General features: G+C 35.1%; 1 protein-coding gene across 1 annotated transcript; it reads left to right on the forward strand.

Annotated features, from left to right (window-relative positions):
• The first annotated feature begins 2,852 nt into the window (after positions 1-2,852).
• Positions 2,853-16,857, forward strand: LOC121416274 (CMP-N-acetylneuraminate-poly-alpha-2,8-sialyltransferase-like). The gene is made up of 4 exons (XM_041609808.1): positions 2,853-3,206; positions 5,578-5,653; positions 12,470-13,072; positions 16,116-16,857. The coding sequence occupies exons 1-4, from the start codon at positions 3,068-3,070 to the stop codon at positions 16,393-16,395; spliced, it is 1,098 nt and encodes a 365-aa protein (XP_041465742.1). The 5' UTR covers positions 2,853-3,067; the 3' UTR covers positions 16,396-16,857.
• Positions 16,858-17,242: the final 385 nt, after the last annotated feature.

Consider the following 17,242-nt stretch of genomic DNA (forward strand, 5'->3'; position numbering starts at 1 on the left):
AAAAAAGAAATGAGAGGGTTCGATACGGCGTATCGCGTAAAATTAATAAGAAGTTGATAAAAGCGAGCGAGCAAAAATTTTGACATTTTTATTACAAAAATCCAAGTTTGTGACAGATTTTAACACAATATTTAGAGAATAATATCATATTTTACCCTTATCCCTTTCCTTTCCTTTCTTTTTTTTTTGATCGTGAAAAATGGGGTAAGGAGCAAAACGCCCTTGTCTATAACTTTCAATTCTTAGCTTTACTCTTATAAAACAACATAAATGTGCAATAATCTCTTAAGCCCTATTTAAATATTGCGAACGCGAAGCGCGAGGTAATTTTTTTTGGAATTTCATGTATTTTGTCCTGAAAATTGAGCATTCTGGACATTCAAGATAAATACTAAGATACTCAGTGGCGTAACTACATAGGGCATGGGGGGCACGTGCCCCCCCCCCCCATCGGCTGGCCAAAAAAAACGGGGAAAGGGAGAAAAAGAGGGAAAAGGGAGGAGAAACGTAGTGTAGGGAAGAAGAAATTATGTTCATTATTAATGTTATATTATATAATAATTATGCTATATTACAAAAGAAGCATTTTTTCAGAACTTTATATGAAACATCATTTGGTCAGCGCCTATGACTTTATTGTTCCTGGTGCTCGCATAGACTGTTTAAAGAAATATATAAACCTGTTCTACTAAAACCTCCCGTTTTCAAATCAATATACTGTACACCAAATATATTTCCTCGCAATTCAAGTTATCATTATTTCATGTAGTGACATTTGCTTCTTTTTTATGACTACTTAAAAGTGACTGCCCTATTTGAGGTCTTGATATAAAACATTTCCTGTCCGTGCTAACGTTCGCATTTATTGATTGGTGAGATTGGTAAGATGTCTGCCCTTCATGAATTCCTAAATCAGTCCTTAAAATGTCAATTAGTCAACATCAACAATTTTCAGCTCGGGCTTCGCGCTCGCATCATTTAGTAAGTGATATACGTACGGTCTTAGTGAAAAATGCCTCTATTAGGTCAGTACCTGGCAACTGAGCGCTCTTTCTAAGTGACTCGGATTTTTTGCTGGTGCCCCCCCCCCCCCAATACCGTGACCCACGGTACGCCACTGAAGAGACTAATACTAAGGAACTGAAAACTTCCCCCTTTTCAGACGTACGATACCCCCTATGGACCATACATATACATATATATATATATACATATATATATATATATATATATATATATATATATATATATATATATATATATATATATATATATATATATATATATATATATATACATGTATAAATACATGTATGTATATATATCCCCCATTGTGTATGGTGCAGAGTCTTTTTGCATTTTCATATTCAATATGTTTTGACCTTTCAATGGCATTGTGTATTTCTTTACATGAACAGACACTCCTCAGTTTACGGTTACTGTAAATCATGTTTGACCCGAATCATTAGGGTTTTTTAAAATGCTTTTAGCCTTTATTTAGATATCACATCTTTCATACATACAAGGGTAATAAGAAAATATACAAAATAGAGTGAAGTAAATGTATACAGCAATATAACAAATGAAATATTATACATAATGATAAACATTTTTTTTAAACAAAGATTCTCACAACCCATAATACAAACAGAGAAAACAGTTATTCTCACTTGTTTATATACTGTATAATAATGATGAAAAAATCCAAACAAAGATTTTTTTTAATTCTAAGCAAAATAATTGAATTGATATATATAATACTTTGTTTAATAAAGATGTGAATAGGCTATGCCATAATAAAAAGTGTATAACTATATTTATATCTTCATATTTTGTAAGACAATACAAAAAAAGAATAAGTGTGCAACTGAATCTGAATAATGACTTTATATTTTAAACACACAAAAAACAAACAACAAAATAAAAAACAAAAAATGTGAAAGGAGAGCAGTCAAACTGAAATATATCTCCTTTATCTCATAATGGCATCATGATATATTTTATAGTTTTGAATGACTATTATTCCAATACTATATTATAAACAATTTTATACAACATAAGCTTTGTATATAGATAATGGTATATTTATTTTTTTTACATACTGATTAAAATTGATGGGTATATGGATCAGTGGGAGAAAGAGTCTGAAGTAAGAAAAAAAATAAATGAATAAAATAAACACCTGAGTGTAATTGACTCGAACCGACAATTGGGATTTTTTTCCCATTTTATATGGTGTAGAGTCAATTTATCCTTTCTTTTTGCATTTTCATATTCGATCTGTTTTTAACTTTTTAGTGGCACTGCATATTTATTTACATGTAGGGATCCTTCCCAGTTTACAGTTATTGTTAAATAATATTTTTGACCAAAATTATTACATGATTTAATAGAGCATTGTGTTTTATATTGTCTCTAACACCAATACTTCAAGCCATTGTATATCAAGGAATTTTAAAAGGTGTAATTTGTTTCCTATTTCAGTCCAAATTTTACACACTCCAGCACATTTATGAAATACATTATAATATGTTTCTATCTCTTTTCTACAGAAAGAGCAAGTATTGGAATGTATTATACCAAAATGGAAAAGTTTGTCATTACAAAATATGATGCTGTGTATAAGTTTTTATTGAAATTTAACTCCCAGTGAAAAGGAGAGAGTGTGATAAGCGCCCTCATTTGACCGATACAAGAAACGTCAAAATGTCCCAACCGAACATCCCACGCACAAAATTTAATACATGCATGTACATAGTACTGTAGGTCCATGATCGTACATCAGCGTGCGCGTGGCTCGACCAAACATGAACCATAATTATGCATGACCATGAAATTGACCTCTAGCTAGCTCCGCACGTACAGAGATGCATTACATGTACATCTCTATGCCTCGCCCGACGTGATATTTGCACGATAACAATGGAGCCGAGATGTCGCAAATGCCTGGACAAATCACAAACCCCTTGTATGACATCGATTCTCGATCAGCTTATCTTCCATCTCATAATGAATCTGGGCAATATCTGAAAAGGACCGCAATTTTATTAAATGGCAATGATTCATAATGGTGTTTGAGATTTTGATTCAGTCGCTTTCTCTTCAGAGACTACCTCAGAATTGTATGCTTGGCGTTCTTGGAATGTTCTTGTTAACGATTATCAGCTTTAAAAATGAGGAGAACATCTTGATACCAAATTTCAGAGGTAGGTTTGCGAGATAAACTTCAAGGTTTACGGTATATTCTATTAAAGGAGACAGTTTTATCGTAAACCATGCAGATGTAATAATGCATGGGCGGAAATTACAGGGGGGACGCGTCCCCCGCCTACCACCGGGACGGGGGAATGCGCCCCTCTTTTGGAAAGTCCTGGATCCGCCACGGTCCCCCTACCTTTGGGGAGAGATTTCCGCCCAAGTTTCCGCCCATGCATGCAGATATGTATTATTCAAATCCTTTATTACGAGGGAAGTGGTGGCATGCCGAAGTGGCAATCCATTCAATAAATAATCGTTCATGAAATTATATAGCTTTAAGCAGAATTTTCGCTCCTTTTGTGCGGGAGGGGGCTTGCAGGATGCGCGTTTTATATATTTTTTTAGAAACTCAATTGAGGGAGCGATCAGGGCGATTTTGATAAATTGAATTTGAAGGATTTCTTAAGTTTTCAAAATTTCTCGGGGAAATCCGCTGCGTACGACCAAGCATGCTACCTTAATTGGTTTATAAAGAATTAATTAACTTGTATTCGTCGCATCGGTGCATCTTATTCTGTGTAGGCCCCTTGTTGTGCTAAATACATAGGCCTACACTACGGAAATATGAAGCGACTTTGTTGTGTACCAAGGAGGCGAAGCACTCACAATAAAAAGCGTAGGCCTATATACTTGGGAATGTTCGTGAGAACCAAAATCTAGTTTGAATCCGTGTATTTTTAGCAATTCCATGTATTGATATTCGAGACATATAAATTACAATGGCAACTCGGGGGCGGTAGATGAAAAAAAATCCAGTTTTATGAAAAAAAACCCCCAAAAGTTTAGCATAAAATTAACATTGATCAGCAATCTTGTCCTTAAAAGCGTTTAGAGTTAGGGGAGTTGCACTCTGGGAGACGGTTATCCGCGAGGGAAGTTGTCCTCCAGGGGATCTATCCTCCGTTGGACTTGCATGTTCTTGGGAGAACCCGTCCTCCGAGGAGATGTCCTGCGGATGGGATGAGTTTGATCCAAGGATTTTATTGAATATTTCTATTGGCACCGCCCCTTCCGTGTGTGCTGAGAATGGAATGTGTGTGCGTGTGTGTGTGTGTGTAAAAAGAAATGATACATTGCTTTCATTTTGTCTTTCATTCTTTTACAAAAAAGTAAATCTCCGTCCAGTTATAAAAATTGAATTTGATCTTATAATACTCAAAAGAGATTGTTGGAATTGGTTATTTAAAGAGTTTTCCTCCAGAGGAGCTGTCCCTCGGGGGAGTTGTCAGGTGGGAGCTGTCCTCGGGGATTGTCCTCCGAGAGATGTCCTAGAATTATGGACTAAAGTACAATGAATTTTGAATAGTATAACGCTTAAACTGGTAGGGAGGATCCAGGATTTCATGATATACTAAATGTTAGTCGCATTTAGGCATTACCAAACAGGGGGGTGTTTCACAAAGATTTAAGTATGACTTAGAATCGCACTTAAATGTCTAGTTGCGCGCAGTATAAAAGGCATGGCAGCATTGGTCAGATCATGCCAAGAGGACGCGCACTACTGCGTATTGATCAATAAGATTGTGCGTTGCATATCATGTACGCGTCGACATTTAAGTGCGACCTAAGTCATGCTTAAATCTTTGTGAAACACCCCCCATAATTCCTTGACATACAAATACATGAAAAGAGTTTTTTGCGTCCTCTCTTGAAAAAGAGGGCACATTAAAATACTTTTAAAAAAAGAAGATAGCTCTCATCAAATTAGAGTATCAACACCATTCATTTTTTGTCAAGGGGGATTGGCACCGCCCCTTCCTTGTGTCACGAAGCTAAATCATTAAGTTATGTAGGTCCCAAACAATGGAATGAGATTCCCCAAATAATATCTAATTCACAATTTATATCTTCCTTTAGAAAACAGTACAAAAAATTTCTAGTGAATGATTATTAATTTTCGCAGTTGATATGGCAATGCACTACTTGTACCCTATCTACCCCCCCCCCCCCCTTTGATTCGTGTCTTTTTGTATTTTTTGTTGTTTTTCTCTGTCCCTTTTCCTACATTGTATTCACTACAATGATATGATATTCTGGTTTTTCTTTTTCATTAATATTGTTGTCTTTTTACTATGTTTTGGCGATCCAGCCTTACAGGTTTCTGATAACCTTCATGGAAAGCCACGCAATGTATTATATTATCTAATCACATTATTTGATGTTTCTTTGTATTTTTATCCTATTTTGCGAAATAAAGATTGAATTGAATTGAATTGAATTGAATTGTGTGCTGAATGGGATGCGTTTTTCTTTGTTGTGAAAAAAGAAATGATACATTAATTTTCTTTCATTTTGTCTTTCATTCTTTTACAAAAAAAGTAAATCTCCGCCCAGCTGTAACTTACGGTTTTGAAGACGGTCGAAGATTCAACAGAAGTTCCATGCGGGAAATTCAGTAAGTTATATATTTCTACATTTATATTTCTACATCCAGGCCTATGCCACATTCTTCCTCTCCATTTTAATGCTTCTTAATGAAATAAATCAAAATTCGTAAATTTGTAAAAATGAAATTAATTGAACAAAATATAAACTAACGAGGAACATTGAAAGTGAATATTCGGTTACGATTACATGTGGTCTATCATTGCTGGGTTTTTTTTCTCGCTTGATTTTTCGACAGTGACGCACCAACATTGATATCTTATTCAAGGCTAGTTGTTGTTTTTTTTCTCGCCTGCATAGCATAGTTAAATATAGGCGCCGCGCCCGTCAACATTGAAATCTTAACCAATCTTAACCAATGTCATCATATCTTATGAAAGTATGTGGACCTTGTTCATTAATTTTGGACATGAGCATGCGCGTATTCGGTGGCGGGGGTTTTGGGGGCCCCCGGGGAGGCAAAAATAGGGGCGCCAAAAAGAGGAAGAAAAGAGAGGGAAAGAAAAAAGGAGGAAAGAAAAAAAAATACCGGGGAAAGATAGAGAGAAGGACAACAAAAAAAGAAGAGGGAAGGGGCGCTGATTTTTTGACCTAGGGGCGCCATATTGATATTCTACATATATAGGGAGAGTCGAATTGATTTTCGACCTAGGGGCACCAAATTGATGTTCGACATAGGGGCTCCGTACTGATATTCAACCTAGGGGAGGGGGCTCCGAATTGATTTCCGATCTCGGGGCGTCGTATTGATGTTCGTTTTAGCGGGGCGCCGAATTGAAATTTGACAAAGGGGCGCCGAATCGATCTTCGAATTAAGGGGCGCCGAATTGAAGTTCGATATTGGGGGCGCCGAATTGATCAACGTAGGAGGGGGCGAATTTATTTTTTACCTAATGGCACCTAATTGATGTTGGACATAGGGGGCACCTATTTGATGTTCAACCAAGGGGGGGGCGCCTAATGTATGTTCGACGTTTGGGGCTCTAATTTGATGTTTGACCAGGAGAGCCAAATTCATGTTTCACATGGGGGGGGGGTCGTCAAACTAATGTTTGCTCGTATCAAATTCTTAAAGTTATATGCCCATCCTGATCATGATTACCAAAAGTTCTTAGAAATCAAAATTTTAGGTAAGAATATCAATAATTTTCATCTCGCTCGCATCAATTGTTAAGAAGGGTGACGATCATTTTCATGGTTAGATAAAGTGCTTGGAATTTCCAAATTTGGGTCGATTGATCAAACATTTTCAGCTTGCGCTTCGCGCTCGCATAAACTGTTTTGTTAGATATTCATCCTGTTCATAGTTACCAAAAATGCTTACTCGAATGTCCAAATTTTAAATCAGAATATAAATAATTTTCAGCTCGCGCTTCTTACTCGCATCAATAGTTGTTTAGATAGAAACTCATCTAGCTCATAGTCCCAAAATGTGCTAAAAGGACAAAGTTTGAGTCGGAATATCCAAAATTTTCAGTTCGCACTTCATGCTTGCATCGATTAGTTAGATACCCACTCTGTTTATGATTACAGAAAGTCCTTAGGATGTCCAAATTTTAAGGCAGAAAATTAAAAATTTTCAGCTCGCACTTCGCGCTCGCATCAATTGTTAAGTTAGATGACCATCGTGTTCATTATTACCAAAAAAGCTTAGAATGTCAAAATTTTAGGTCAGAATAATTTTTTTCAACTCGCGCTTTTAACTCACGATTGTTGAAACAGATACCCATCCTGTTCAAGGTTTAAAAAGGTGCTTAGAATGTCCAGTTTTGGCTCGGAAATTCAAAACCTTGTCAGCTCACGCTTTGCGCTCGCATAAAATATTGAGATAGATACACATCCTATTCTTATGAATTTTCTAAATCATTTTCCAGAATATCAAAACTTCTCAGCTCGCGTTTCGCACTCGCATCGATATTGTTGAGATATACGTATACCCATGATGTTCACGGTTGCAAAAAGTGCTTAGAATGTCCGATCGCCCTATAAATGAAAATATCCACCCTCCATCTGGGCGAAAAGTGGATCCGCCCCTTTTAAAGAAATTACAGCTCCCGCATACATAATTTTAGTAGGGCTTACCAATATGATGAGTTAAACTAAATTGAAACCCCAAAGTGTTAAAATTCTGTTTTCTGATCGCATTTATTCTTTTCAAAAAGTGGCATTACGATTTATTCATGGATATTTTTTTTTCATGAACACGTTAAAAAAAAGTGATCTTCGATTGTTTTTTTTACGTGATTATGCAGTAAGATGATTTAACATGCATTTAAGCTTAGCACCTATATTGTCTGGTGGGGGACGGAACTATATTACGAAACTTCGTTCACAGGGGCGCCAAAATCCTGGATACGCGCCTGATAAGGGTTATCAAGTATTACTGAACACCCTGCTCGAGTTTCAGATCACATGACCAAGGTCAAAGGTCACTTATGATTTGATTTGATTTGATTTGATTTATTGTTTTCTTCTGCATCCATAACATTTGTATAATACATTTTTCATAACATAATAAACATAATATGTTAGCATTTTTGGCATAAATTGTAAATAAAGATTACTAAAAAGATAATTCCAGACAAAAATGATTGACTATATGATGTTAACAATTTGCAGGAGAAGGATTGTCATCATAAGCAGATTGCTTGAAAAAAAATGACAATCCCAAACTTATACTAATTGAAATTAATACATTTATAACATTGATAAAGCAGAATGGGCATATTCTTTCAAATAGCTGAGGGTGATGGTGGTGATATGATGATGATGTTGATGATGATGATGAAGGCCATGGAGATGATGATGGTCAAGATGAAGATATTGGTAATGAATAAAACGAAGGAGGAATAAATTCACGATAAAAAGGATACGACACAGAAATTTTACTTCAAGTATTCTGATAATAACATAGATTTAACGTTTGCCTTAAATGAGTGAAGAGACGAACATTGTTTGACAGGCTCTGGTAGAGAGTTCCACAAATCTGGACCATGGTGTCTTATGGATCTCTGCGCAATAAGCAATTTGGGGTTAATTAAATGGAAATTTGAAGAGTTACGGGTAGGGTATGAATGAATAGATGTATTCAGAGTATAAAAATTGTGGAATGACGGTGGGAGCATGTTATTTACGTACTTAAACATAAGTAGTAAGCTTTGAAGAGTATTTATGTCAAATACTGTTAGAGTCTTTAGTTTATGGAATAATGGATTTGTGTGTGATAAATATTGAGAATCAGTACAGATTCGAATTGCTTTTTTCTGTAATAAGTATATTGTATTAATTTTAGTTTTTGCACATGTTGCCCAAACTATGTTGCAATACGATATATAAGGCAATATTAATGAATTGTATAGTATGACAAGAGTTGTATGTGGAATTATATTCTTCATTTTGTAAAGTATACCAACGTTTCTAGAAATACTAGTAGTTATACAACGTACATGTTCATTCCAATTTAAATTTTCATCTATTGTGACACCTAAAAACTTTGTTTCTCTTTTCCTTTTGAGAGGAATATTGTCTATGTTTATATTATAAGGAAATTCGTTACCATGTAAGTTTGTATGCTTGAAATATATAAAGTTTGTTTTGTCTATATTGAGTGAAAGCTTATTACACTTAAACCACAAAGATAGTTTTGGTAACTCACGGTTAATTATATTTACTAAAGTTTCTAAGCTATTATGTGAACAAAAAATGTTGGTGTCATCTGCAAATAATACATATGATAATAAAGGTGTTACAGAAGTCAAATCATTAATATATATTAAAAAGAGCAAGGGGCCTAGGATTGATCCTTGTGGAACTCCGCATTGTATAAACTGAAAATCAGAAGAAATATTATTGTGAATTACATATTGTTTTCTATTGGACAAATAACTCTTAAACCAAGATAGTGTAATTCCGCGAATTCCATAATTTTCAAGTTTTGTAAGTAATATCTGGTGGTCAAGAGTGTCAAAGGCTTTGCTTAAGTCCATGAATACGCCTATTATATGTTCTTTATTTGCCATTGCATTTGTAATTTTATCATATATTTGTATTAACGCCTGATCAGTCGAATGTCCTTTCCTGAATCCATATTGGTTAGAATTTAGAAAATGAAAAGTATCTAGAAACTTATAAAGTCTATTGTAAATAATCTTCTCTAATATTTTGGAAATGCTGGGAAGAATAGAAATAGGCCTGTAATTTGTTATTTCATGCGGATTGTCTTTTTTAAAAACAGGATTTATCTTTGCAATTTTTAGGGAATCAGGACATATTCCAGTGCTAATTGAGAGATTGAAAATATGACACAAAGGAGAGGCAATATAGTGTATGATCTGCTTAAGAAGGGAAGTACTAATTCTGTCAATCCCCTGTGATTTGCTTGATTTTAGATTTTTTGTTATTTCAATTAATTCCTGAACATTTGTTGGGTTAAAGAATAAAGAAGAGTTAATGGGTGTGGGAAGAAATTTTCCAAAATTTTCATCAGTTCTGTCAAGTTTGTTTGCCAAGGAGGGTCCTAAGTTAACAAAAAAAGAATTAAAGGTATCAGCTACATCTTCTGAATTTATTGCAAGATTATGAGCTGTGAAATTATCTTTGGGTAATGTTTTGGGTTTCTTGCCAATCAAATCATTTATAATCTCCCATGTTGCTTTCATGTTTGATTTGACTTTGTAAAGCTTCTCGGAATAATATAATTTGCGAGAAGCTCGAATTGTATTGGTTAGTCTATTTCTATAAGTTTTGTATTTATTTTTGCTTTGAATAGAAGGGTTCTTTAAAAATGCCTTGTAAAGTTTATTTCGGGTACGTATGGATCTTAAAATTCCTTTAGAAATCCATGGCATTTTTGCCTTGTTTCTTTTGACCTGTGATGTCAAGGGAAAATTTTTCTCGTAAAATGTCTGCAATTTATTGTTAAAATTTGTGTAAGCAATGTTTGGATTAGACTCATGAAATACATCCAACCATTCTTCAATTGCAAGATCCCTTTTAAACGATTCAATGTTATTTTGAGATTCATTTCTATACATTGTCGATTTGAGTATTTTTTCTTTTGGAATATCATTATCGCAAAATGAAAAAACCGGCAAATGATCCGATATATCAGATATTAACAATCCGCTGGTAATATCTCTGTTTAATATATTCAATATGGTCAACGAACTTTGGCAATGTTGGGGTTTTGTGGAATTGTCATCATAACTTCGAAAATTTATGGACCCATTTCATGAAATTTGGATATAAGAGCAATTATGTAATATCTTGTGCGCGTTTTAGGTCAGATGACCAAGATCAAAGGTCATTTAAGGTCAATGAACTTTGGCCGTGCTGGGGGTATTTACTATTTGTTGAATTGGCATCAGAACTTAGGAAGTTTATGGATCTAGTTCATGAAACATAGATATAAGGGTATGCCCTGGGCAATCGATTATGAATGATTGTTTTGCACAGTCTAAGGTCACATGATCATGGTCAAAGGTCATTTTTGGTCTATGGATATAGTATTTTATTATGAATGTTGTGAATTATTATTCAATAGCTGTTTTAAAGTCATTACTGCTATATCAAATCGCGTAATGAAGGCGAGTCTGCCGGAGGCGTTCCATTTTTTTAAAAGATTTTATCACAACTTTGAAAGTAAATGTGGGGCTATTTACATAAGGGTAATCAAGTCACATCGGTCATTTTGCATGAGTTTAAGGTCACATGATTAAGGTCAAATGTCATTTTGGGCCAATATACGACATCAACATTGCAATATTTACCAAAGATGATTTTTTTAAATGTCATCGTTGAGAGCACAAGAACATGACACTTGAACATAAGGGTTATCAAGTATCACAGTAACTGATCATTTAGATGAGCAAGGTCAAGTGTCTTTTAGAGTCGATGAACTTTGACAATGTTGCGTTTTGAATTCATCTCAATATTGAAAACACAAAATCTCTATTGCAAACAAAATTTACATTTAAAATTTACATTTAATGGTTATCAAGTATCTGTTAATATGAGTGAAGTTTTCAGGCACTAGTCGAAGGTCAACGGTCATTAGGTGCTTGATAATCTGATATCCACTTAGAAAAGTAACCAAAAGTTAAGTATTCGAATTTTCAAGATAATGTTGATATTATAAACATGTATTCTATTAAACTTGGGTATGATCATAATAATGACTTCGATGTATCGCAAATTAGAGGCTCTTCAGTTTCCTGTGTCAAGGTCACAGGTCATTTGAGATCTGTTAAATTGATTAAGAATTAACATATTTTATTATCAAATGAATATGTTTTCCTTCCTTTGTGAAAAATTATTGTTTTCAAAGTCAGTACAGACATGACAGATGCTTTAATACAGTCATGTAATACATGCGATACTACCAGTGGTATTCTACGTACTAGTATGTTGATTAAATTGCATCTACCTCGATTTTTTTTCTCTTAAATCAGGGATTCAGCTCCAAACCATCATTGAATGAAACAAAATAGAAAATAATAATCCTGCCCGAAACATGTAAAAGTAACAGTAATATTCTCCATTGTGACAATAGAAATGGACATTTCAAAGTCCTTTTGATGAATAATTTAAATAAAGAATGAATAATTTAAAAAAGAAAATAGATTTTCTTTTAAAAAAGACGACACACTGTTTGATAATGTGTTCTACCGTCAAAAAGAGAAAATATCAGAAAATTATATTAGGGAGGAATTAAAAGTGATAATCTCTCTAAACTATAATATAAATTTTTGAAATGATTTCTTTACAGGAAATATATATTTTTTCTATGAATCGTCAGAATATTTGTCTCTATTTTTCACTTTGCCAGGCGGAATGTTTCTGCTTACATGAAGCGATGGGAAGCCGTACAAGTTTTCCGATCAGATATATCATGGAGGAAAATAAGTGTTTCACACACAGAAAAGGAACTGAAAGCTCGCAACCAAACACATACCATTTCAAAACAATATCAATGCGCCCTGGTCGGCAACTCGGGTATCCTATTGGACAGTAGATGCGGTGACGTGATCGACAGGTTCAAATTCGTCATCCGTATGAACCTAGCTCCTTGCGGAGGTGAATTCAAACGTGACGTCGGTTCCAAAGTAGACTTGGATACCTTTAACTGGGACCAGCTTGAGCGGCTGTTAACTTGTACGGACACCTATTACCCACCTGAAGCGAAGTGCAATACCACGGACCAAGTTTGTCTACAGAAGCGGGAAGAGAAGTACGGGACTCCCAGAGAGGCTCTCGATTGCGATGACTTGTTGGATAGATTAAAGCGAGCCAACGGTACGACTTTATGGTACTTCAAAAAGATTGGAAACATTGCCGCGTTCAGGAGGTTGCTCGGTGTACTCAAACCGAAATACAACATTGACATCCATTTTGCTTACAGCCCGAGAAGCCTCATGGGACCTGCAACAAAGTAGGTTCTCAAGATCGGTTGCAGAAATAGTTCCGGTTTTTAAACTCTAAAAATAATAATAATATCAATTCGGGTTTGAGAGTACAAGACTACACTGGTTAAACGTTGCATTATGGGTTAGGAACCTGGCCAGATTCGAGTAGTTAGGGACTTACAGTGGTGCTGCTATTACGGTTACTGGTTCATATCTGCTTTAAATCTTGCTCAAAATGTTCAAATTTTCAGCGAGCGCCTCGATCGTGATTGCATTTTTCTATTATTTTTTTATTTTGGGGAGACGTGGTAAGTTTAGTATCCTTCTTCATTATTCACTGCTTATTTTCAGTCTTGGGTTGGGTTGGGTTCCTATCGGATCAGTTTAACAGTATAAGAAAATATCAGTTTGCGTTTCGCGCTCAAATTGTTTGGTAAGATATGCATTTTGCTCATTTCTGGTTTCTTGCTCAAAATGTTTCATTTTTGTCTCACCTGCATAGCAGAGTGAGACAATGGGCGCCGCTTTTCCGACGGCGGTGGCGTCAACATCAAATCTTAACCTAAGGTTAAGTTTTTGAAATGACATCATAACTTAAAAAAGTATATGGACTTAGTTCATGAAACTTGGCCATAAGGTTAATCAAGTATTACTGAACATCCTATTAGAGTTTCATATCACATGACTTAGGTCAAAGGTCATTTAGGGTCAATGAACTTAGACCATGTTGGGGGAATCAACATCAAAATCTTAACCTGAGGTTAAGTTTTTGAAATGTCATCATAACTTAGAATATGTATGAACCTAGTTCATTACACTTGGACATAAGGTCAATCATGTATCATCAAACATCCTGCGTGAGTTTCATGTCACATGACCAAGGTCAAAGGTCATTTAGGGTCAATGAACTTTGGCCGATTTGGGGGGTATCTGTTGAATTACAATCAAAACTTTAAAAGTTTTTGGATCTGATTCATGAAACTTTGACATAATAGTAATCAAGTATCACTGAACATCCTGTGCAAGTATCACGTCACATGATCAAGGTCAAAGGTCATTTAGGGTCAATGAACTTTGGCTGAATTGTTTTTTTTGTTGAATTACCATCATAACTTTGAAAGTATGTTGTTCTAGTTCATAAAACTTGGACATAAGAGTAATCAAGTATCACTGAACATCCTGTGCGCATTTTAGGTCACATGACCAAGGTCAAAGATCAATGAACTTTGGCCATAATGGGGGTATCTGTTGAATTACCATCATAACTTTGCAAGTTTATTGATCTGACTTTTGAAACTTGGACATAAGAGTAGTCAAGTATCACTGAATATCCTGTGCAAGTTTCAGGTCACATGACCAAGGTCAAAGGTCATGTGAGGTCAATGAATTTTGGCCACATTGAGGGTATTTGTTGAATTACCATCCTATCTCTGTAAGTGTATATAGTAAGTGTTATAGTAGTTTTCAAAGTCAGCACTGCTGTTATTTTGAATCGCGTGATGCAGGTGAGACGGCCAGAGGCATTCCACTTGTCATATCTAAATAATGAAATATAAAAAAAAATCGCGCTCAAAATGTTTATTTAGGCCATTTGGGATACCTGTTCATGGGAATTATCCCCAAGAATTACTTAGTGTTTATGACTACCAACTCAAAAACCAATTACAAAAATAAGATTTTAACGATCGAATCGGAAAATGCTGATGAAAATACCCCCCCCCCCCACTTATTGGCGTAAGCTGGATAGGATCCGCCCCTGCCTTAAACCCCCATTTCACAGAGAGCAAGACATCTTATAGTAAAATATCGCTGTAAGACAATGAAACTTGCTTGACCTTTCAAGGTCTGTAAATGAACTTTCAAAGATCTCTAAGGCCTTTCTTAATAATGATCTTTCAGTGGTCTTTGTGGTCTCCATGATCTTTAAACCTTCTTGAAACGGTTCAGACGGTCTTTTGGGAAAATGGTCTTTTTGGTGGTCTTCCAGCAGTATAGCGGTCTCTTCATGAACTTTCAAAGTTCTTACTAGTCTTTCCATGATCTCAAGATGTTTGCGGAGACCCATTAGAGATCATTCAAAGGTCAATGAAAGACCAAGAAAAGTCCATAGAAACAATTATGAAAGATCACTTCTTGCATAAAAGATCTCTGAAAGACCACTGAAAGATTTTATAGGACTTAGTCTAAGCCCAGTAAAACCCCCATTCCACAGAGAACAAGACAACTGAAAGACCTTTGAAAGACCATGAATTCTGGTTGATCTTTCAGAGGTCTCTCAATGAACCTACAATGGTATTCCTGACCAATCTTTCAGTGGTCTTCGTGATCTTCATGGGCTCCAAAACTTTTTGAAACGGTTCAAAACAGTCTTACAACAGTCTTATAGTAATATGGTCTTTCAGTGGTCTTTCAGCAGTCTTTCAGCGGTCGATGAACTTTCAAAGGTCTTAATAGTCTTTCAAGGATCTTTCGGAATTCTCTTAAGATTTTTGCGGAGATCACTGTAAGACTCCTGAGAGATCATTGAAAGATCATTCAAAGATCATTGAAAGACCAGGCAATGTCCATGGAAAGATTTCTGTAAGATAACTTGTTGCATAAAAGATCTCCGTAAGACCATTGAAAGATCTCTATAGGACTATAGTCTAAGACTAATATCCATCAGTCTTTCAGAGTTCTTTGAGGGGTCTTTCTGAGCCATTCCACACAGATGAAAAATTTCACTTTCATCTTGAAGACCGTTGTAAGACCTCACAAATTTTAAGTCTTTCAATGGTCTCCGTTCTGTGGAATGGGGGCCTAAGACATTATTTCGGAGTTGTTTGAGTGGTCTTACTGAGGCATTCCACAGAGATGACAATTTCAGTGATCTTGAAGACTGCTGTAAGACCTTGCCAACTTTTGGTTTTTAAAAGGTCTCTCTTCTATGGAGTTGGGGCCTTACTGTTTAACCTTTTCAGGTAAATTTTTAAAACTCTAACGTCATAGTAAAAAGTGATCAGTTGACTTCTAAAATTCTGATTTTTCTATTTTTCTTTTTTCCCTAAACCCTCTACCTCTCACTCTCAGAGCATTCAAAATCGAATTTCCGTCATCCGGTCTGGCGCTCTACTCGGCCGCTACCCAGTTTTGTCACAAGATATACATGTTCGGGTTCTATCCGTTACCACGGGATCCGAACAACCGGACCATCCAGCACCATTACTATGAAGTGATAGATATGAACCACACTGAGAATGTGCACAACATGCCAAGCGAGTACCAAGTCTTCCTTCGGTTAAACCGAACCGGGACAATAGGTCTAATCAACGACTGTAGAGGACTGTACTCCAAGAGTAATTGGTGGTAGATATGGGACTTATGTAAAGAGTGTGTGCGGAGTGCGTTTATCATGTTTATATCATTTTTATTACTTTTTAACTGCATCGAATTTGGCGATTCCATAGCCTTTTCTTTTTCCTGTTGAGGAATCTCACGAGTGTTTGATACCAGTATGATTGTGTATAAAAGGATAGAGTCACAATTCTTGATCATAAATATATATAGATTTTCCTTTCATCCCCCCACACCCTAGTGTTTTGAAAAGCGCCCTCAATGGTATACAACCGTGGTAATGACTAAGGCATGGAAGAATTAGTAATTATGAAAAAAAAAATCACGTCGTTAGATAACGGGTATATCATTTATCATGTAAAAGAACTACTCCAACTGATAAAGGATGATTTTATTCAATACAGCCATTCCATGTGGAATTTGGGGGTGTGTATATATATATATATATATATATATAAATATATTCCTTTTTTCTGTATCTCATAATGTCCTGTTACTTTGTTTTTAGTATATTGTGTGTTTTTAATGCCGACCGAAGGCCACAAATAGATATATATAAATATATATATATATATATGTATATATATATATGTACAATCTTATATTTATATATATATATATATTTATATATAAATATTTATATATATATATATATATATATATATATATATATATATATATATATATACATATATATATATATATATATATATATATATATATATATATAAATAGTCTGCTTCGGCATATGGAATAAAATAATCATAAAAGGTATAGTAAATGCCGTAGAAATAAAATAAAATAAAATCATAGATTTTTGCGTCCCACAAAAAAACGAAACCGAGATTTAATAAAATAGACAA

The sequence above is a fragment of the Lytechinus variegatus genome, chromosome 1, assembly GCF_018143015.1.
Source record: "Lytechinus variegatus isolate NC3 chromosome 1, Lvar_3.0, whole genome shotgun sequence".
In the NCBI taxonomy this organism is placed as follows: Eukaryota; Metazoa; Echinodermata; class Echinoidea; order Temnopleuroida; family Toxopneustidae; genus Lytechinus; species Lytechinus variegatus.

What these genes read in the sequence shown, in the direction of transcription:
- LOC121416274 (XM_041609808.1), top strand. Translation starts at nt 3,068, where the DNA reads ATGGTGTTTGAGATTTTGATTCAGTCGCTTTCTCTTCAGAGACTACCT. An exon ending in CTTGATACCAAATTTCAGAG is followed by an intron (nt 3,207 to 5,577) that starts GTAGGTTTGCGA and finishes TTACAAAAAAAG; the next exon opens with TAAATCTCCGCCCAGCTGTA. An exon ending in AGTTCCATGCGGGAAATTCA is followed by an intron (nt 5,654 to 12,469) that starts GTAAGTTATATA and finishes TCACTTTGCCAG; the next exon opens with GCGGAATGTTTCTGCTTACA.